Below are 22,104 nucleotides of genomic sequence, written 5' to 3' on the forward strand. Positions count from 1 at the left end.
GCAACACACATCTTTTCAAGCTTTGTTTCGTTTCTTTGTCAGAAACTAACATCAGACTAATTTTACCAACTACACAAATGAAATTAATTATTCGTATTATTACACTGAAAAAATGCCAAGTGTCGCCAAACACTAGATGATATTGAGTTTTTTTTTGTCGACACTAGTACCAGTTCCCACTTTTGTATGTAACTCATGCTCTTTGGTTATACTGAACAGCTTGGATGAATCATTATATCTATTAATTTTTCATTTTGCAAGAAATCTTGTTCCACGTGTACTAGAAATACTGTCCAAAGAATGGATTCTGTCGCTACGGGGGAAGATGGATTTTACGAGTAAATATTAGTATTCCACTTTTGCTCAAAAGTAATCAAAAGCTAACAAATGCAATCAATTAAGTTTAAAATATTGAAGAAAGAGCTACTCATAAATAAATTTCCTTCTCCTTTTGCTCCAGCCAAGGCTTAGAGCCAAGAAAGATGGGGAGAAAAAAAGAAGAGAAAGAAGGGTAGCCAAAATATCTGGACAAAAGCAAATTGCTTTCAATCTGTTTCAGGTCATGGAGGATAAGGGGTTAGCTCCCATAAGGTTTGCAATAAAAAGTCGGTAATAATCTGCTTTTCGGAGAGGCATGGGCCAGGCATGAGTTCTCATAATTTTGGAAAAAATACCGTTAATAATTCCTTTTTGGGGGGAGGCGGAGGGGATCGTGCCATTCAAGGAGGACCAGGGGTCATCTTACTTAAGTTTTGTAATAGAACATCGTCAATTAGTTTTGTGATTGTGGATGGGGGTTGTGCTTATCTGATCTTTAAACTATTTTAAAAAACCCTCGCATAAAAACTGTATATGCCCCAAGGGCATAATATACGACACTTGCCCCTGTGCTCTGGGGGTTCAAGTTTTTTCAAGGTATGGCTTTTTATTCATCATTTTTTATTTACGGTTTCTTTGACGTCATGTTATTCGGGTTGTTTTTGTATTCTATTTGGTTTACAGGTTTTTCTTCTGCCTCTCGTATTTTGTAGCTTTCACCTTTTGTTCATATTAAATAAAAAAAAACTAGTTTTTTTAACTGAAAGTAAGGAGCGACATTAAAACTTAAAACGAACAGAAATTACTCTCTATATGAAATGGGTTGTCCCCTCCACAATCCGTCGCTCTTTACGCTAAAGTTTTTAATTGTTTTAAAAAGTAGGATTGTGGTAAAGAGTCAAACTTTAGCGTAAAGAGCGAGGGATTGCGGAGGGGACAACCCATTTCATATATGGAGTAATTTCTGTTCGTTTTAAGTTTTAATCTCGCTACTTACTTTCAGTTAAAAAAACTATTTTTTTTATTTAATTTCTGAACGTTTTTGAATTAATGCATGTTTGATTTTTGCTCTCCGACCATAAATTATTAAAATGAAATTTGCATATATTTTTGTCTAAATGACTTTCTCTTAGTTTTGATCAGCCGATTTTGAGAAATAAGGGGTGGGGAAGGAGGCCTAGTTGCCCTCTAATTTTTCGGTTACTTAAAAAGGCAACTAGAGCTTTTAATTTTCAACGAACGTTTTTATTAGTAAAAAATATACGTAACTTAAGAATTAACTTACGTAACAAACTTTTATATTCTTATATTTTTATTATGTATATGAGGGAGTTTTTCCCCTCGTTAATACCTCGCTCTTTACACTAAATCTTAAGTTTTGTCCCAATTCTTTAAGAATGACCCCTGACTCAGAAAGGCCGTAGAATAAATAGTTGAAATTACTAAAAATACTTTAGCATAAAGAGCGAGGTATTTATCTCCTCCTAAATACCTCGCTCTTTATGTTAAAGTATTTTTAGAACCCCTCATATGCGTAATAATCTCTGTTCGTTTTAAGTTTTAATGCTACTCCTTACTTTCAACTTAAAACACTTTTTCATGTGTATTTTTTCATTTTTTTTTTTATAATAATGCTAGAAATTCCCGCGGCCTTTTCATTGAATTTCTCTTCGCCCATGACATATTTCTTCCAAGGAAAGATTCTCCCCTCAACCCCACCCCCAAACCAAAAAAATCCCCCTGAAAACGTCTGTACACTTTCCAATAACCATTAATGTATGTAAACACTGGTCAAAGTTTGTAACTTGCAGCCCCTCACCCGGGGACTGTGGGGGAGTAAGTCATCCCGAAAGACATAGTTATTATGGTTTTCGACTATGCGGAACAAAATGGCCATTTCAAAATTTTGATCCGTTGACTTTTGGAAAAAAATAAGCGTGGGAGGGGGCCTAGGTGCCCTCTAATTTTTTTGGTCACTTAAAAGGGCACTAGAACTTTTCATTTCCGTTAGAATGAGCCCTCTTGCGACTTTCTAGGACCACTTGGTCGATACGATGACCCCTGGAAAAAAAAAAACCAAATAAACACGCACCCGTGATCTGTCTTCTGGCAAAAAATAGGAAATTCCACATTTTTGTAGATATGAGCTTGAAATTTTTGCTATAGGGTTCTCTGATACGCTGAATGTGATGGTGTGATGTTCGTTAAGATTCTATGACTTTTAGGGGATGTTTCCCCCTATTTTCCAAAATAAGGCAAATTTTCTCAGGCTCGTAACTTTTGATGAAAAAGACTAAATTTGATGTGACTTATATATTTAAAATCAGCATGAAAATCCGATTCTTTTGATGTATCTTTTAGCATCAAAATTCCGTTTTTTAGAGTTTCGTTTACTATTGAGCCGGGTCGCTCCTTACTACAGTTTGTTACCACGAACTGTTTGATACATGATTCAACAGAAAGAGAAAGACAGATAAAAAATGTGTAGCGTCGGCTCTCTCATTAATTTATCTTTGTATCCGCCCCTCTCCCTTTTCCTGCATCTTTCTTCTAAGCCTTTTTTAATCCATCTCTTCCCCCCTCTCTTTTTTTTTCTTTTGCATTATATAAAGCCATCTGGAAATGTTAATCATAGGCCAGTTATAACATAATTATTGCGCATGTATAAGGAATAAACTTCGGTATCAGATAAAAAAAACGTTTCTTTGAAAATCTTGTTAACCTGAAAGCTTTTTTATTTGTTATCTTTGTTATTGGTCAAAAATCCTGAATGTTGATTACCTAGTTTTCATTATCACCTTTGTCGCCAAAAATATTTACAATTTTTTTCTGTTTTGGATAAACTTGCTGATGCTGCAAGTTACAAATACAATTCTAAAAAGTATAAGCCTTAATTCAAATGCATGATTAAGTTTTATATGCTAATAGATTTACCTAGTTTTTATTAGCATCTAAAATATGTCGCCAAAAATATTCAAAATTTTTTATTTTCTGTTTTGGATAAACTTGCCGATGCTGCAAGTTACAGATACAATTCTAAAAGTATAAGCTTTTTGGAAATCGAATGTATGATTAAGTTTTATATGGTAATAGATTTACCTAGTTTTTATTAACATCTAAAATATGTCGTCAAAAATATTCAAAATTTTTTATTTTCTGTTTTGGATAAACTTGCTGATGCTGCAAGTTACAGATACAATTCTAAAAAGTATAAGCCTTAATTCAAATGCATGATTAAGTTTTATATGCTAATAGATTTACCTAGTTTTTATTAGCATCTAAAATATGTCGCCAAAAATATTCAAAATTTTTTATTTTCTGTTTTGGATAAACTTGCTGATGCTGCAAGTTACAGATACAATTCTAAAAGTATAAGCTTTTTTGGAATTCAAATGTATGATTAAGTTTTATATGCTAATGATTTACCTAGTTTTCATTAGCACCTGAAATTTGTCGCCAAACATTTTCACAATTTTTTTTTTCGTTTTCGGATAAACCTGCTGATGCTGTAAGTTACAGATAAAATTCTAAGAGTATAAGCTTTTTGGTATTCAAATACACGATTAAGTTTTATATGCTAATAGATTCACTTACTTTTCATTGGCACGTAAAATGTTGTCGCAAAAAATATTAAATTTTTTTGCTCTGTTTTGGATAAACTTGCAAATACTGCAAGTTACAGATAAAATTATAAAAGTATATTGTAGAATCCAAATGTACGATTAAGTTTTATATGCAAAAATATTTACTTACTTTTCATTAGCACCTAAAATTTTGTCGTAAAAAATATTTGATTTTTTTTTCTATTTTGAATGAACTTGCTGATACTGCAAGTTACAGATAAAATTCTATAAGCATGAGGTCTGTGGAATTCAAATGCACGATTAAGTTTTATATTCTAATAGATTTACGTACTTTTCGTAAGCCCTAAAATTTTGTCGAAGAAAATTTTCGCGAAATTGTTTTTTCTTTTGTTTTGGATAAACTTGCTGATACTGCAAGTTACAGATAAAAAACTAAAAATTTAAGCTTCGTCGATTTTAAAGGCATCAGTTAAATTTTGCGTACTAACAGATTTACTTACTTTACGTCAACACCTAAAAAACTTTCATAAGTCGTTAAAATTTAATAGAAGAAATTTTCGATTCTTTTTTTCCTGTTTAAGATTAGCTTGCTGAAACTGCAAGTTACAAATAAAGGACTAAAGATATAATCCCCTTCCAATTTGAAAAGTTTCAGTTTAGTTTAGCATCAAATCTATTTAATTTTCGTCAGCACAAACAATTTTATCGAAGAGAATCGCCACGGTATTGTTTTTTTTTCTATTTTATTAAGATGAAAATGTAAACAAAGACTTTCAATCCTTCTTGCCTCTTGAAATGCAAGGAACCATTTCAAGATTTTATTCCTAGTTGAAGAAAAAGTCTTTTATCTTTCCTTTCAGAATGTCTACAGGATATCGTTCAAGCCCACTTAAACAAACTTTTCTTTTCAAATCCAAAAACCTGCTCTCCCCTCCTTATTTGAATACAATCTCTCAATGGGCTCTCATTGATTGTGATTATTTCAGACACGACATGGAAAATTGGCAGTGGCATAGATGGTCTTTAGATGCGCAAATTAGGTGTAGATTAGAAAGATTGATAGTCCGGTAAACTTTATTCATTCAAAGAATAAATTATGAGCGGGATGGAAAGAATAATCAACTGTATTTGAAAGTGAAATTTTAGAAAGCTATAGAAAGTATCCTTTGTTAAAATTAATATATTTAGCCATAATATATTCCTGCGTATTCCTTAGCTCTGGGAATATTGTAAGGGTGCAGAATCAATAAAGAAAGAGTTTTTTTCTTTTTTAAGATTCTTCTTTTGCTATTTGAATTGTCTGCTGTCAAATCGTCATTTTTTTTCTTGATAATCTAGTTAGATCTTGATTATCACCCTCTACCATAGTATATTTGTATTTTCTGCCATTCCTCTCGAAAGTCTTAGTTTTGGAAAAAAATCACTTTCCTTTTGTATCCCTGTATCCTTTGTATTGTATGATCCCTCTTGTATCCCTGGCTATGGAGCCTTTCGAGGGAGAATAAGTGTATTGTAATTTCAGTCTGAATTGTATTTTGTATTGTATTGTATTGAATAATAAGCATCTTCTTCTTCTTCTTCTTCAAAAATTTGAAATCGTTTTTCTGTACCAGCGCTTTTTTTTTCAAGAAAGTTTGCGAGGCTCTGTCCGGTCGCCGTATTCACCTCCAATGCATAGTTAAGTCCTAAATGATCAACTCTAGTTATTTTCTGGCTAAAACAAGTTTTTGACGCTTTAGCCTGTTTAGAGATAGATTCCTATAGAAAAATTATATATTCTCCATAATGTGCCCTAATTAAATATTCAATATGACGGTATTAATCATTTTATAAACGAATATTCTGCCTCATCTCAAAACAGGTTGTTTTACCCTGAACGTCTGAGCTTATTACAGCCTTAAGTTGACTCAGGTGATGTCTGTTGTGATTTGCCTTTAAAACATCTTAAACAAGTGGATGAGAAATAAATAGAATAAGAAGATAATTAAATGCTCAATTCCACTGCTAATCTTTTTCATCCTCTCCAGCAGAGGTTCCGTTGTCTTGACGATGGATTGAAAGATCAGCAACATTTTAGGTCACTACTAGTGACTCGTAAAATCGGTGGTAAAATGTGGCATATATTTAAGTAGAGTCAGCGTCCAGTGAGATTCCGTCTAGTGAGATTCCTGAGCTTAAAAAAGTTTAAGATTTCTCTGTCAAGACGTAAGCCTTATGTGGAGTGGACGTTTTTAGAGAATTCAGTCAGGTCATGTGAGCTCTGCTGTTCTAAAACTATCTCTATGAAATTAACTTGAGACCCTTTTCCTAGTTTTGAAAACTCGTAAAGCTTGTTGAATTTCAAGACGCTAGTGGAAGTGAACTTCCGAGACTTTTGAATGATTCCATCATATTGGTTGAGATCGTAGATATTCTCTTCTTTGTTGATCTTCTTCGTGATACAAGCATGAATATAATCAGCTGCCATAAAAGTACGTCCGGCTCCAAAATATTTGACTCTGATCTTTTGCACATTCGGGGTGGGGTCATTCACGCACCGATACCGATAGAAGTACCGATACCGATAGATCACAAGATCACAAGAACCGGTAGAATAAATTCCATTTTCGTTTTGTGCACAGCAATTTTACTGCGACATTTTACCGACTGAATTTGTGTTCCCTTCGGTACAAGACTTCACGACTAACTGCCCTATCTATTACTCCAAAACCGCCCTATCTAAATCCTTCAGCCATCAAATTCATGGCAAAACTTTTATCCTAGCTCGGGGAAGCAAATAGCGAATTATTCGCTGATTAAAGAGACTTAAGTTGAGTCTTAAGCACTTAAAAATTCTTGAAGAGTTAGGGTGCTTCTGTCACGTAATTAATTGTAAATTAAAGCGGAAGCTCTACAATTTCCACAGAAAGTGGGAGAGGGATCCATGTGGAGACAAACCAGAGAGTTTGCCCCCCCCCCGTGGAAAGTCCCTCCTCTGGGTAATTTTTTCTGGATAATTCCACACCCCCCTGGAAAGTTCTCCAATATGCGGATAAAGTACAAAATACGTACCTCAGAATGTCGATCAAATGTCCAAAGGGGTAACAAAGGGGCTTAGATTAAAAAAGAAATGTTTTAGGACATGGGCTGATTTGTCTCCAATCTCTTTGAACTTATAAAGAACTAGAACTCTCAATTTCCAATTGATTAATTATCTTCCAAAGTTTCTAAGACCATTAGGAAGAGATTGGGGTTGAGGAAGGGGCAGCCCCCCTCTGATACAGAATAAATTCTGCCATTCTTGGATTTTAATATTACTCTTTATTTTCATAACAACAGTGTTGACTAAAAATATCCTCAGAAACCAAGAGGGATTTAAAATTATACAATCACCCTTCCCATAAAAACCTTTTATCTTAACAATGGGGAGCTTGCAGAGCATACAGCCCTTGTCCCGGGGGCTGAAAGGGGGCTGTCAAACCCGAAGGCATAGTTATATGACCTTCGGAGTATTTTGAACAAAATGCTATCTCAACATTTTGATCGGATATGTTTGGGGGAATTTTCTGCACGATGGAAACGCGTAGACCTGTTAAATCCGGTCATTCACGCTAAACTACCGCTATCTCAACAATAGGGCGTTTCGCCGAAACACGTTCGATTAAATGGCTGTAAGTTCAGCCGGATTTTACAGTTTTTACAGGGTTTTACCAATTGCTTCCAACTACTAAATCCTACCACCTAGTCTTAATCATTTCTTTTTATTGCGAAAAAAACGCAGTGTTCCGGCATTCGTTACGCTTCTTAAAAATGCAGAAAAAAACGAAAGAAGTCAAAGTGCTTAGAAAAAGACCAATCAGGAGAGGGTCTTAGACAGTCTTCCGTCTTCTAACTTTTAAAATTATTGTTGTCTACTCGGAGCATAATCATAATTTCCTTATCACTAGGGTGTCTTAAAGAAAAACTTTATCTAAAGTTATCCTCCCCCGGGTGTTTTCCCATTCCTTTTCGTCAAAGAAGGAAAAATAAAACAAACGAAAGTTGAAAACTCGGTTTCGGCAAGGGTTTTTAGCCGTAAAGGCTCAAATTGTTAAAAATTCTACATCTTGTTTTCATTTTTTAGTAATAAGAAAGATTTCGCTTTCGACAATAATTCGAAATATATACGTTTTATAAATATGGGTTGAGTACTCAGATGAATTACCAGTAAAACAGACTTGTTGAGAAATTGCGGTAAAATTTTCATGTAAATACCCAATTATTTTGAACCATTATATCGAAACTAACTGCTGATTATACTGAATAGGCGTATATATTTGAATTATTTCCTCTTTTATAAAATAAGAAGAAAAACAGGGGAAAAAACCTTTAAGCAGTTTGATCTGTGAATGCGCTCTGCCTAGTCTGTTTTTTTTTTTTGGTGAGCGGTCTCGACCTCACTTCAGGTCTTATATAAATCGAATTTTTACACTGAAAGCTAAGCCCAAGAACTTCACCCTTTTTTCTGTTTGAAACAAACATAATCGTGGAAGCCTTAGCTTTTCAATTTTGATTTTTTAATATCTAATATTTACGAGTTTTGGTTTGTTCTTTAACAAATCTGTGCTTTGCTATAATTGAAACATATTTTGATTATATTAAAAAACAGGACAAAAAAAGTACTACTAAAGTTACTCTGGAATTTTTTTTTAATATTTAATTTAGTTTTGCGAGTCCTAAGTTGCTTCATTATCCATTACATTTCCTTCTCGTCTTAGGTATAAGACGTCGTGGTACGTCTACGGTGCGTGTCGGGTGTTAAATATCCTGAAAACACTCAAGAATTGAAGTTAGGTTAATCATAATGATTAGTTAGGTTAATTATAATTAAATATACCAAAATATGATGAAAATATAATACTTTAGCAACAATTTTATGGAAACTGCAACAGAAAATTATGGAAAGCAGGCTGCCCTCTATATGTTACGCAACCACCTCTATATGTTAAATATTTGATTAAAATATACTTGCATAGTAGTTGTCCTCTCTGAGACTAAGCTAAATATAACCGAATGCGAAAGACAAACCGGTTTTTCTCAGATCATACAGATCAAACTTCATGAGTGTTTCCGGGATATTTAACAAGAACCAATGTCATATTGCTAATTTCTGCCCGTTTATTTTTCAAAATCGCTCTTCAAGTTTGACTTGGTTCTAGTTCGTTAGTTCGTTACTTGGATTTAGTTCGTTAATACAAGTAAACAATTGTAAAAACAATTTACTGTTATGAATATGATAACTTTGCAATAACAACCGAGGGCAAGAAACTCAAACAGAAGTTGATTTCGTGTAAACAATTGGGATTGTTCACTGTTGCTATGAAAGGAAGTTAGATGGTTTTAGAGCCCTGTAGAAACTGCCAAAACATCCTGAATAAGAACGAGTCAGAACTTATTTAATAATGAATTTGGAAGATACCACGTGGACCAAACAACGCAAAGCTGCATCTTACGTTTACTTATCTTACGTTTTATAATGTTCATCTTGCGTTTTAAGTTTATCTTACGTTCTGTTATGTTAATCTTACGTTTTGCGTTGATTTTAAGTTTTATTATGTTTAATTTACGTTTTGCGTTTATCTTGCGTTTATTACGTTCATCTCACGTTTTACGTTTATCTTTCGTTTTATTATATTTATCTTACGTTTTACGTTTACCTTACATTTTCTTATGTTTATCTTACGTTTTACGTTTATATAAGGTTTTATTATGTTTATCTTACGTTTTACGTTTATGTTACGTTTTATTATGCTCATCTTACGTTTTAAGTCTTCTCTTACGTTTTATTAATTTAAAAAGAAAACTGCGAAAAAGAAGTTTTTTCTAATAAAAATGAAGAGCTTTTTCAGCCATGGATGATACTACAGTAGTTTCTCATGTCAACTTTTTTTTTTTTTTTAACATTAGCCTTAAAACAACAGAAATACAAAAAAGAAAAAATGTAGTCGTCTTTATATGACATTAATTCACAAAAAAAAAATTTCCGAAAAAGAAGTTTTTTGAAGAAAAGTAATGGCCATATTGAACCTAAGATCAGCAGAAATAAAGTCCTATGACAATTCAAGCTCAAAATGACCAGAAATTACTGTTAAAGAATAAGTGACACCCAAAGAGGACAGAAATTAAATAAAATCATATCAAACATAAAGATAACACAAATTGATAAAGCACACTATCAAAAATTCAATTGAATATAAAAATAAAAACTTAGAACGAACAAAATGACTTCAAGCAGGAGTTTTGCAACTGCATCCTTCCCCCATCCCCCAACCGTAAAAGTTCTAAAGACAGGCTATAATAATCAAGGTGACTCGAAAGAACTAATGAAATAAACAAAACATTTAAAATGTAACGATAATAATCCCTGGAAACTCAGCAATTCGAGTTTTTTTTCATTTTCATTTTGCTTGCTTCTCCATCTTTCTTTCTGGTCTTATCGATGCGAAAATTTGGTTGACTCGAGGTTTTTCTTTTTCTTAGCGTCTCTTTTTTTCACTCTACATTTAAAAAATAGCCTGCATTTGATAAACAACCTTTGACATTCCTTCCAATATTTTTTATTCACCACCAAACATTATTTGACATGTCATGTTTTCATGGTGTGTGTGTAGTTAAGTTTAAGAAATGGCAAAATGTACACGACCGAATAGCTTGATAGTTTAACTAGATGGCTGATCGTTTAATCTGTGATGAGTGAAAAAACGGTTTATTGTGCACAATATCTTTTTCCTGGAAAGTTCATTTTAGGAAATATATCTTTTATACATATATAGTTGCTTCCTTCCTTACCACCCCGTTAGAATTTTTTGAATAGAGGTTACAATTGGGCAATCATTTTTTTTCCTTTTTAAAGTTAATTTCAATCGAAAGTTGCTTTCCTAATTTTCTTCCTCATCCATCCCTTTAAGGATCATTTCATTTGGAATAGGGGTAAGAAAATTTTTGGAATTAGAGTCAGGATTTTTATACAATTTTTTTCAAGTTTATCTGAATCAAAAATTGTTTTCCCAGTTTTTTTTTCTTACCATCCCTCGAGGAATTATATCTTTTGGAAAAAGGCTTTAGAAAATTTTGGAATAAGGATTGGAATTTTTGAGCAATACTTTTTACTTTAAGTTAATGTGAATCGAAAGTTGCTCTCCCAATGTTCTTCCTTATCTATCTCTTGAAGAATTGCATCGTTTTGGTGGTAATTTTTAGCAGAATTGCTTCTTTAGAAACAGGAAAGATTTCTCAGATAACATTGATTCTTGATTTGGTAAAAGGAAAAGCAATACTACGTATATTCTAAGGCAATAGTTTTTCAAGTAGATAGCAACGACTTCAAATCATCTATTTATCTTAAATAATATCTAGTAAAGATGAATTCATAAATAACTTAATCGGGTGCCTGAGAGTTTCCTAGCAATATTATGACTGTACTCTTAGAAAAACAAATAACTAAACATTAGAAGAATACAGATGTCCATTGATAATTTTTTCTTATTTATTCATAATACAAGTACTCTTTTAGATGATATGCTGTTTAAAGTCTTCAAAAAGGGTATGGGCAACATATAAGAGTGGAAACTGTTGCTAATGTCGACGAAAAACATCAACGCCATCAAGTACTTGGCGTTTTTTGTATTTTCTTCGAGCTTCGTAGTTATGTTTTTTTTTCAGTAGCTGAGCTCAGACACTCATCACTACACTAGTTTTACTATTACACTAATTAAAGTAATTTTATATTATTATTACGCTGAAAAAATACCAAGAAATTCGAAACGTTAGATAGCGTTGGTGGTTTCTGTGTCGACACTAGCGCCATTTTCGACTCTTGTAAGAGCTGTACTCTTTGGTCAGTAATGTAAGGTGTAGCGTCGGCAATTGTGGCATCTAGAAGAGTTAATTAGTCTAAGAACGCTCACAGATTTACAGATGAAGGGTTTCAAGCATAATCGGCCCATACCTGAGATTTGGTTTGACTCTGGTTTTCACTAGGTTGTAAGATTTTCAAGGTTGGGCCCCATCTGCCCTACTGATACTGCCCTTAATATAGAGTGTCAAGCTAAAGGAGACCCCCAAATTTAGAGGATTGGGATCGGGAATTGCAGTCTACTTCACTGTAGACAAACTTTTATCAAGTTGGCTAATTGTCTTGCCCTAAATCCATTCAACGAATATTATTATTTCATTAAATGAAATCATTTGAACTATCAAAGATTCTTCTATCTTCCATATTTTTCGGAGTGAAAGGGAGAGAAAGAATCTCTGAAAATTGAAAGTGAATAAGAATAAATAACTCCCATTCCCTCCAATAAATCTACGCAAACTAAGGGGGTTAGGTGGGTATACCCCTCCCCAGAAAAAAATAACGAAATGTTTACCTAAGCTTGTCTCTTTTAATATAATTTTTTCCGCTTTTCTTTTGATTGTATATTTTATGCCTGTCGTCTAACAGGCTCTTTAGATATAAGTTCGAGAAAAAAAAAAACAAAAAAAAAAAAACAAAAAAAAAACATGCGATTCCCAAAATTTCGGGGATGAAACATGACCAGTGATGAAGCATTGCCTTTTCTTTGAATTGTGAATCAACATTGAATTCTGTATTTCGTCTTTCTCTCTGCATTCTGGGTATGTTCAGATTTTTAATATCTTGTATTACAAAAAAAAGCTATAAGTTATAATATTACCTTGCAGATTTTTGAACTATAAATAGAGTGTTCACCTCTCACTACCTGCTTCTTGATTCGTCTACCTTTTCCATTCCAGTATTTCAAATAGGAGGCAAACAACGAAACCTAATTGCCTGATCTGCTAATTTATGTTTGTCTTGTAACTTGAGAATGAATAAGTTGGGAGTTTGACTTTTACTGAGCAGCAGGAACAGCGCTCCGATCCCTAGATGCCCTCAAGTTTAATTTACGGCCATACGATACGTTATAGAATCGCCCTATCTTGGCCATTATAAACTTTTTTAGTTTTTGTGGCCAAACTATTTAGAATTGATTAGGCAGTCTTGCCGTATCTTATAGAACTTGGATGAGATATCCGAACAAATGACAGAAAACTAAAAGCAAATATTTTCTTTTCCGGAAATCTTAGAAAAATCATTTAACACTGCCTTTATTTTGCAGGAGATAGAGAAAAAAAAGTTTTTGTGCTTAGTTTTAATGGAACTTTTATATTTTGTTTTTTTTTGGTTAAACGGAACAGTTTTTTATGGCACTTGGTATTAACCAAGTGACATATAGCAATCGCAAATTCTGTCGGTCTGTCTGCTCCGGTTTTGCTACTTTAGGCACTTCCAGGTAAGCTAGGATGATGAAATTTGGCAGTCGTATCAGGGACCGGACCAGATTAAATTAGAAATAGTCGTTTTCATGATTTGACCATCTGGGGGGGGGGGGGTCGGTTAATTCGGAAAAAATAGAAAAAACGAAGTATTTTAAACTTACGAACAGGTGACGGGATCCTAATGAAATTTTATGTTTGGAAGGATATTGTGTCTCAGAGCTCTTATTTTAAATCCCTACCAGATCCGCTAAAATTGGGGGGAGTTGGGGGGGGGGCTAAAATCTTGGAAAATGCTTAGAATGGAGGGATGGGGATGAAACTGGGTGGGAAAAATAAGCAGAAGTCCTAGATACGTGACTGACATAACCGGAACTGATCTTCTCTGTTTGGGGGAGTTGGGGAGGGGGTTAATTCTGAAAATTAAAAAAAATTAGGTATTTTTAACTTACGAAGGAGTGATCGGATCTTAATGAAATTTGAAGTTTGGAAGAATATTGTGTCTCAGAGCTCTTATTTTAAATTCTGACTGGATCCGGTGACATTGGGAGAAATTGACGGGGGGGGACTTAAAATCACGGAAAACGCTTAGCATTGAGGGATCGGGATGAAACTTGGTGGAAAAAATAAGCAAAAGTCCTAGATACATGATTGACATAAACGGAGCGGATCCGCTCTCTTTTAAGGAGCTGGGGTGGGGGGGGGGGAGAGTTAATTCTGAAAATTAGAAAAAAGGAGGTATTTTTAACTTACGAAGGAGTGATTGGATCTTAATGAAATTTGATTTTCGGAAGAATATCGTGTCTTAGAGCTCTACTTTTAAATCCCAACTGGATCAGGTGACATTGGGGGGAGTTAGAGGGGACCTAATATCTTGGAAAGCGCTTAGAGTGGAGGGATTGGGATGAAACTTGGTGGTAAAAATAATCTTAAGTCCTTGATACGTAATTGAAATAACCGGAACGGATCCGCTGTCTTTGGGGGAGTTTGGGGAGGAGGGTTAATTCTGAATAATTAAAAAATGAGGTATTTTTAACTTATGAAGGAGTGATCGGATCTTAATGAAATTTGATGTTTAGAAGGATATCGTGTCTCAGAGCTCTTATTCTAAATCCCGACCGGATCTGGTGAAGGGGAAGTTGGGGGGCCTAAAATCTTAGAAAACGCTTAGAATGGAGGGATCGGGATGAAACTTGGTGGGAAAAATAAGCACAAGTCCTAGATACAGGATTGAAATAACCGGAACGGACCTGCTCTCTTTGGGGGAGTGGGGGGGGGGGGTAATTCTAAAAAATTAGAAAAAATGAGGTATTTTTTACTGACGAAAGAGTGACCGTATCTTAATGAAATATTTTATATTTAGAAGGACCTCGAAACTCAGATCCCTTATTTTAAATCCCGATCGGATCCAGTGTCATTAGGGGGGGGATCTTGGAAAACGCTTAGAGCGGAGACATCAGGATGAAATTAGTGGAAAAAGTAAGCAAAAGTCCAAGATAGGTGACTGACACAACCGGACCGGATCCGCTCTCTTTGGTAGAGTTCGGGGGGGGGGGGGGGAGTCATTCGGAAAATTGGAAAAAAATGAGGTATTTTTAACTCACGAACGGGTGATCAGATCTTAATGAAATTTGATATCTAGAAGGAGCTTGTGCTTTAGAACTCTCATTTCAAATCTCGACCAAATCTGGTGACATTGAAGGGAGTCGGAGGGGGAAACCGAAATTCTTGGAAAACGTGAAAATCGAGGTATCTTACGAATGAGTGATCGGATCTTAAGGAAACTTGATATATAGAAGAATCTTATGTCTCAGATGCTCCATTTTCAATTCGAATCGGATCCGGGGACATAGAGTGTTGGAGGGGGAATCAGAAATCTTGGGAACCGGAAATCTTGGAAAACCCTTAGGGTGGAGAGATCGGGACGAAACTTGATGGGAAGAATAAGCACAAGTTACAGATACGAGATTGACATAATTGGTACGGATCTGTTCTCTTTGAGGGAGCTATGGGTTGTTAATTCGGAAAAATCAGAAAAATTGAGGAATTTTTAACTAAAGAACGGGTGACCGGATCATAATGAAATTTGATATTTAGAAGGAACTCATGTCTCAGAGCTCTTATTTCAAATCCCAACCAGATCTTTTAACATTGGGGGGAGTTGGAGGGGAAAACTGGAAATCTTGGAAAACGCTTATAAATGTTGCAGATACGCGATTGACGTAACCGGACTGCATCCGCTCTCTTTGGTGGAGTTAAGTGGTGGGGTTCTGTGCTTTGGCGAGTTTGGTGCTTCTGGACGTGCAAGAACCATGAAAATTTGTAGGCGTGTCAGGGAGCTGCACAGATTGACTTGTTAAATTCGTTTTCCCCGATTCGACCATCTGGGTGGCTGAAGGGAGAGAAAAATTAGAAAAAATGAGGTATTTTTAACTTACGAGTGGGTGATCGGATCTTAATGAATTTTGATATTTAGAAGGACTTCGGTGACTCAGAGCTCTTATTTTAAATCTTGACCGGCATTAAGCCTCTGATTTTCCTTTTAAAGCAATCCATTGATTCTTAAAATTTTGCTAGAGCTCATACCATATGGGCTCTTGGCTTTTTCGACCTCGTCACAAGTGTCATATGAGCTTTTAGCTCTTGTTTAAGTTCAGGAAATGGCAGTCTTCAGAATGTTTTAGCATACTTGTTCGGGGGACGCTAAAAATCAGTTTCAAGGATTTATCACTTGAGTGTCTTTTCAGTCAAACTTCACACCCAAATTACAAATTCTCTACAGCTTTCAATGATAGCTAGTCTGCTGGTAGAATTTGCCTATGGACCCTTGTCTTTTTAATGGTCAGCCGACACTGAAGCTCGTGTAATGATTGTTAAGGTATCGCATGGCCTTAAGCTTAATATTTATGTATTTTTTTAGACTTCAAGAGCTAAGCAGTTGCAGCGATGAAAGCCCTGACTTAAGTGATATTGAACTCATTCAGTACATCAACGTTGATATTTTACGCTTGGTGAAGATCTTTCAAGGTTTGGGTTTCGATTTTTTTTTATTATTATTATTATTTACCTACTATAAACTCTGTTGTACTAATAAATTACTAAAGTATTCTTACCTTATCTAAAAGTATAAAACTAACCAGAGGTGCAGTCATTTCCGCAGAATTTTTTCTAGTGTGAAATTCTGAAGAATTTTACAAAAAAAACGATTGAATAGTTTAGGTAAGTGCCAAGAAATTTGGGAAATTTTTGGACTTTTTTGGAGGGATTTTTATGAGCCTGGAGGTCCTCCAGGCTCTATTGATTTTGATTGTAATTTTAAAACGTAGACGCTGTTAAAAATATGACGAACTGCAAGCTCATTTCTAAAGTGAAACAAATTAAAGTGTCTTATTTAGATAGTCTAAAAATTGTTTTTGACGGTTATAGTATTCTATTGATGATGCTTTACTCCATCGTCTCTCAGCCTTTTTTAGGTGTCACCCTCTTTTTCAATATAAGTAAATAAAATTAAATAAATTCAGGTTCGAAATAAAGTCAGGTACATTCAACTCTCGAATATTAGATGGTAATTTAAGGCTAATTATCTTTTTTATCCTTATATCCTAACTTACTAAATATTTATTAAGGATACATGCCTCTTCATTTTTGACCTCTTGTTTGTACATTCGATTAAAAAGTATTGTCAAAATAAAAAGCTATCTGTTCATAAATATTCAATTCTTTTTGAACAACTAGATAGTCATATAGTCACCGCATAGATAGTCATCTGCAATGGCAACACATTACTCTATAAAACGTAACAGTAACAGTATAAAACGGTAACAGTATAAAACGGTAACAGTATACAAATAATGTAGAAAACGTAATAGTAACGGTATAAAATGGAAAGACTCAGCGTCAACAAAAGAAAACCAAGATTATAATTATATAATATAATTATAATAAATTATGATTCTCGACACCGGAGTGTGAAGTGTATATGGAATAAACTGTAATGACAACACATTAAGTAGTTAATTGAAAAATTTGAACGATTTAGAATGACGGAACAGACAAAAAAAAAAAAGCTCACAACATTAACAGCGGTGTTTTGCGAAATAACGTCAAATTTAATTAATTAATTTTGCTTATAGTTTTGCACAATTCAACGTGGCAACAATGGTGAAAATGTGGTACTGTCCTTGAAGCTTCATAATTTTGAAAAACTAAATGAAAACCGCTGTCTTCAGCTAAGAACGAATCTAATATGGGCAGAGTTTCAAAAAACATTTTTATTTTGATGTTCAGAGTGATTTCAGGCTTATTTCATTGTTTATTTTTAGCTAACAAATTTCAGTTAATTCATGGAAGCAATGGCTACGTAACATTTTTTGCTAACATCTCTCAAAACTTATTAATCGGGTGGGAAATAAAAAGAAACAATCTTGAAAAAAAAAGTGAAATAACCTGTCCTTGGAATTCAGGGATCCCATACCTTAAGCAGAAGAAGAAGAAAAGCGTCTCAGAATAGACTAGTAGGCTAGTCTGTCTCTGGAGATGCTTATTCGAACCCAACAAGAGGTCTGTTTTCAGGCAACCCACATCCAACACGGAGTTCGACACGGGTTTCTTAGATTATCGATTTACTACCGTGTTCAACACAGATTTAGGTCTTCTCAGAACCCGTGTTCAACTTTGCCATTCTGGTGTGTTAAAATTTTGAAGAACCAGTGTCCAACACGCCTGGAATTCGAAAGATGAAAACTCTAAGTTTGGCTTGACTGAGCACGAAGAACCTGAGAACTCTCTTGTGAAACCCACTCAAAGCGCAGTTCAAACCCAGTTTCTGAAAACACAACCAAGAGAATTCGCTATCAGTGTTAACACCATAGAAACTAGTCATCCTGCTTTACTTCAAATCCTTCAGCCATATTCAAATTTAGAATTTTGCGCTTCAGAAAATTTTCGCAAAAAGTTTTGGTTCAAATGGCTTTAACTCGGCTTCAAAGGCTCTTACAAATCTTATTTGGGATATGCTGTGCATCACTTGGTGAGAGTAAAATTATTTTGGTGTTATTTTGAAAACTCTTAGTTTTTTTTTTCGCTTTTTTTAATTATAGCTGAATAAGTCTCATACAACTGGTTGTACTTACATAGAAGGCATCTAGCCGGCAATCTTTGTATAGAGAATATATGTGTATTACATAATAAATTATATAAAATTTTAATACTGCTGCCCGAGCGCATCATGATCGGGTAAAAGCTCTTAGTGGTCTGTCTGACTGTCTACATACTTCATCTACAGTGCTGTCTGTCTTATATTCCATTTTCCGTGTTTTGTAAATGTGTTTACTTAAAGCTGTCTTGTTAGTTTGTTTCTTTCTTTTCGTTCTTTTTTCTTGTTTTACTCATATAAAACATATATCTTGTATATATATATATATATATATATATATATATATATATATATATATACTCTTTATCTGCTCTTTCAAATCTCATTTGGGATATTCTTTTATCAGCAAGGTCTAGAAACTATAGATTGAAATCTATGTAACTTGTGCAATATCTAATCTAAATCTCGTATTTGCCTTGTTGAGTGTGATTTTAAGAGGCTGGAGATTTCAGAGGGAATAACTGTTAATGAAGATTTGGAACTCTGCCATGATATTTCCTATCGCAATTTCGCATTAATAGAATCTGTATTTACAATGTCTGCACCGTATTAAATCTTGAAGCATTGCAAGCACTTATTATTGCTTCTGGAGAGACAGTTAGAAATCAAATATTCACGGGTATCGAGATTTTTAAAAAAAAAATTTAATTTAAAACACTTTCTATAGATTTTAATGACTTGAAGTGCCAAATAAAAACATTAAAATACAATAATTTTTGTCTAATTCTTTTTAGAAACCATTTAGAAAACAATCTGTGAAGTAGTATATGGCATTTCAAGGAAGAAAGTTAGAAAAGAAGCTTCGCCCCTGAACCCGTCTTAGGTCTATTCATAGCATCAAAATTTGGTTCAGAAACCCTTTTTATAGGTCTGTCCATCGCGGGAAAATAGGATTTTCTGAAGCTTTTTTTGTTTTAATCTTAAGCAATTCTAATGATAGTACCACATTTTCGCCAGTGTTGCCACTTTGAACCGTCAAAATGAAAAAGCAGAGCTAATAAGTTAATTTGACAACGGTTTTTATCCATGAGATTCCAAACATATACAGTTGGTTGATACCCAAAGATAGCTTCGTCTTCAAAGGGAAGCTATTCTTGCTTCAGCTGTTTGGTCTCATATGTTTTAGCTTATTTCGTGGTGATTTTCTTACCCTCATTTTGTTTTTTTGAAATTTGGCGCCCTACGTTACTGAAAACAGTATAACTGAAGTTCATGTGAAATGCTTATATTTTTTCTATGAATGTATAAAGTCTAACTACTTCCTTCATTCATCTAAACAATTTCCATTTCAGAAAGAATATATCTAAATTGTATCTATATTGTCTTTTTTTATGTTTTCCTTATTCTTTTCTCTAATAAGTATTGGGTTAAGCTCGTTAAGGTTTGCTATTCGTTAGAAGATTCAGTTTATGATACTAAGAACTAATATTGAATAACTAAATTACTACTAATTTTTTATAAAAATCGCGGCAAAAGGCCACTAGAGGTTAACCATATCAGTTTCTTGTTTGTATTTATCTCAAGGGCTACCCCTTTAGGAAGCTGGGTATGAATCACAATTACAGGAGTTTTCCGGCTTGACTTTAATTATATTAATCTATTAATTATATAATATAATATAATATAATATAATATAAATTAATTATATAATATAATATCATTAATTATATGAATCTTTTAATTATTTATTTAATTATATTAATTATATTAATCACAGGTCTGAAGCGATTTGAAAAAGTGAAAAAGTATTTTTGATCTAAAACGGTGATTTTAAATGTTATTTCTATAGATGAGAATAGATTAGAGTTTAGATTAAAGATTAGATTAATAAGATTAGAGATAGGATAAGATTAGATTTAGATCTAAAACGACGATTAGATAAAAAATTCTATTAAAAATAGATGTCATCGGAAAGACCAGATCTGCCCTTAAAAACCCTACATAGGATGGTCTTACCCACGTTAAAGTAATTATTGCTTTACTTCTGAGCTAGTTGTCAGGTTCTGCAGACAATATATTGTTTTTCTGCTGAAGATTGGGGAAGAAGGATAAAAAAATTATTTTTTAATCGATCGATATTTTGGCATTGCAAGTGTCAAATCTGAAGATTGTCTGTTTTATGCCGGATGCACATTTTCATTCATTTACGTAAGCTAGTTAACGTAAGAATTTAAAGTGGCTTATGATTGGTCAATTAAAAATAATCCACCAATCGGAATCGACTTTCTTACATACCTTAAGTGAGTAAATATAAATAGTCTTTTCAAATTGTTACAATTTAACTATTCCGAAAGTAGGGTAATTGTTGCATTACCAATTTACTATTGGAGATTTTTGACACTCCCTCCCCTTCCCCTACCTAAATAAAGGTTTAAGTAGCTGCCTAAATGGCTTATTTGGAAAAATGCTATCCGTGTTTGTCCTCCAAAATCGTCCCCTCCTGGTCTGGCTTAAACTCTCCTTTAGAGAAACTAATATTGTGGAATATTTACAGAGTCCATCTCTAAATTCAGAGTACTGCGGAAACACGTACACTTAACATTAATGTTTTCTCTTGAGAAAGCAATTTGGAATTGGATGGACACGTATCCACAAGAATTTGCTGACTTACAAAAGACACCGAATGAGGATTTGGCCAAATGTTGTGATAGCCTATTTGATCTTCTTGACAGCTTCGCTGAAAGCAATAAACGAAAGGCAGCTGTTTGGCCGTTGCAGATTATGCTATTAGTTATTTCACCAAAAGTTCTTGAAGAGGTAATAAACGCTGACCAAGGTGCTCCGTGTTCACCTAAACACACGAAGAAAAAGAGTTTCATCGACTCTGTCAAGGTAAATAGCTTGTGCAGTTTTTCTAACGCTTTGTAATTTTGAAAGTTAGCGCCAAAGAGATCTTTTACAGGAGATAATTCTTTATACTCGATCAAGTGTGAAGTTAACAAGCTGTTATTTAGACACAGGGTTGCCACTTCTAGTGATTTATCGCTATTTCTGGTGATTTTTTTATATTTCCTAAAAAAAAAAAAATACTAAATCAGCGCACAAATCACTAGATTTTTGAAAAAAATCACTAAAATATATTTGAGGGATTTTTCACTGGGTGGCAACCCTGGTTAGACACTCTTCTTTTAGCCTTCAAGAGATCAATAGAAACTGAAATTGGTGTTTGTAAATTTATGACTTCAATTGATAAATTCTAAATTGGTGTTTATGAACTCCCTATTTTGACAAGTTTTCAATCGTCCCTCCTTTCTCACTAAATTGTGGTCTAACTGCGAATCCTTTCATACTTTTTCAAAATTCGTTTTTAATTCCATTTAATTTTGGTTGTTTTTTTAATACTGTATAATTTTGTTCTAGTTTAATAACTTTAATTTTATAATATGACATGTAGGGTGAGATTAATTAAAGCGTTTTGGAGATCATATCTGTTGAAAATTTGTTATTTATGAAAGGATTGTGTTCATTCTGATAGCGCTTTCACACTTCGCCGCATAACATATATAATAAGATTTTACGTAAAGTTATGTAATCTTGCGGAGCGAATTTTGTCCATTAGGTAGGTAGCACCAAGTAGACTCGAGCTCTACATAGAGTTTCTCGTCTTGCAAATTTTGTTATGTTATGGAAAATTCAGTGTGAAGCTAGGGCTGTATCCAAGATTTTTGTTAGGGGAGATTTTTTCGGGGGAAGGGCGGCACAAAAAACTTTAAAAAACGTATCAAAATTTATTTCGCACAAACGTATGTGGGGAGA

The 22,104-nt window shown here is 34.0% G+C and overlaps 2 protein-coding genes across 2 annotated transcripts in view; one reads left to right on the plus strand and one right to left on the minus strand.

The window, feature by feature from the left end:
• The window catches only part of LOC136034175 (interaptin-like), a 442,249-nt gene that overhangs the window by 299,371 nt on the left and 120,774 nt on the right, over positions 1 to 22,104 (minus strand). The window lies entirely within an intron of this gene.
• Positions 1 to 22,104, plus strand: part of LOC136033629 (neurofibromin-like) — a 214,161-nt gene that overhangs the window by 45,180 nt on the left and 146,877 nt on the right. Inside the window, 2 exon segments of the mRNA XM_065714430.1 lie at positions 16,114 to 16,220; positions 20,843 to 21,180. Of these exon segments, the coding sequence (XP_065570502.1) occupies positions 16,114 to 16,220; positions 20,843 to 21,180 (445 nt within the window).

Source organism: Artemia franciscana, chromosome 12 (assembly GCF_032884065.1).
Source record: "Artemia franciscana chromosome 12, ASM3288406v1, whole genome shotgun sequence".
In the NCBI taxonomy this organism is placed as follows: domain Eukaryota; kingdom Metazoa; phylum Arthropoda; class Branchiopoda; order Anostraca; family Artemiidae; genus Artemia; species Artemia franciscana.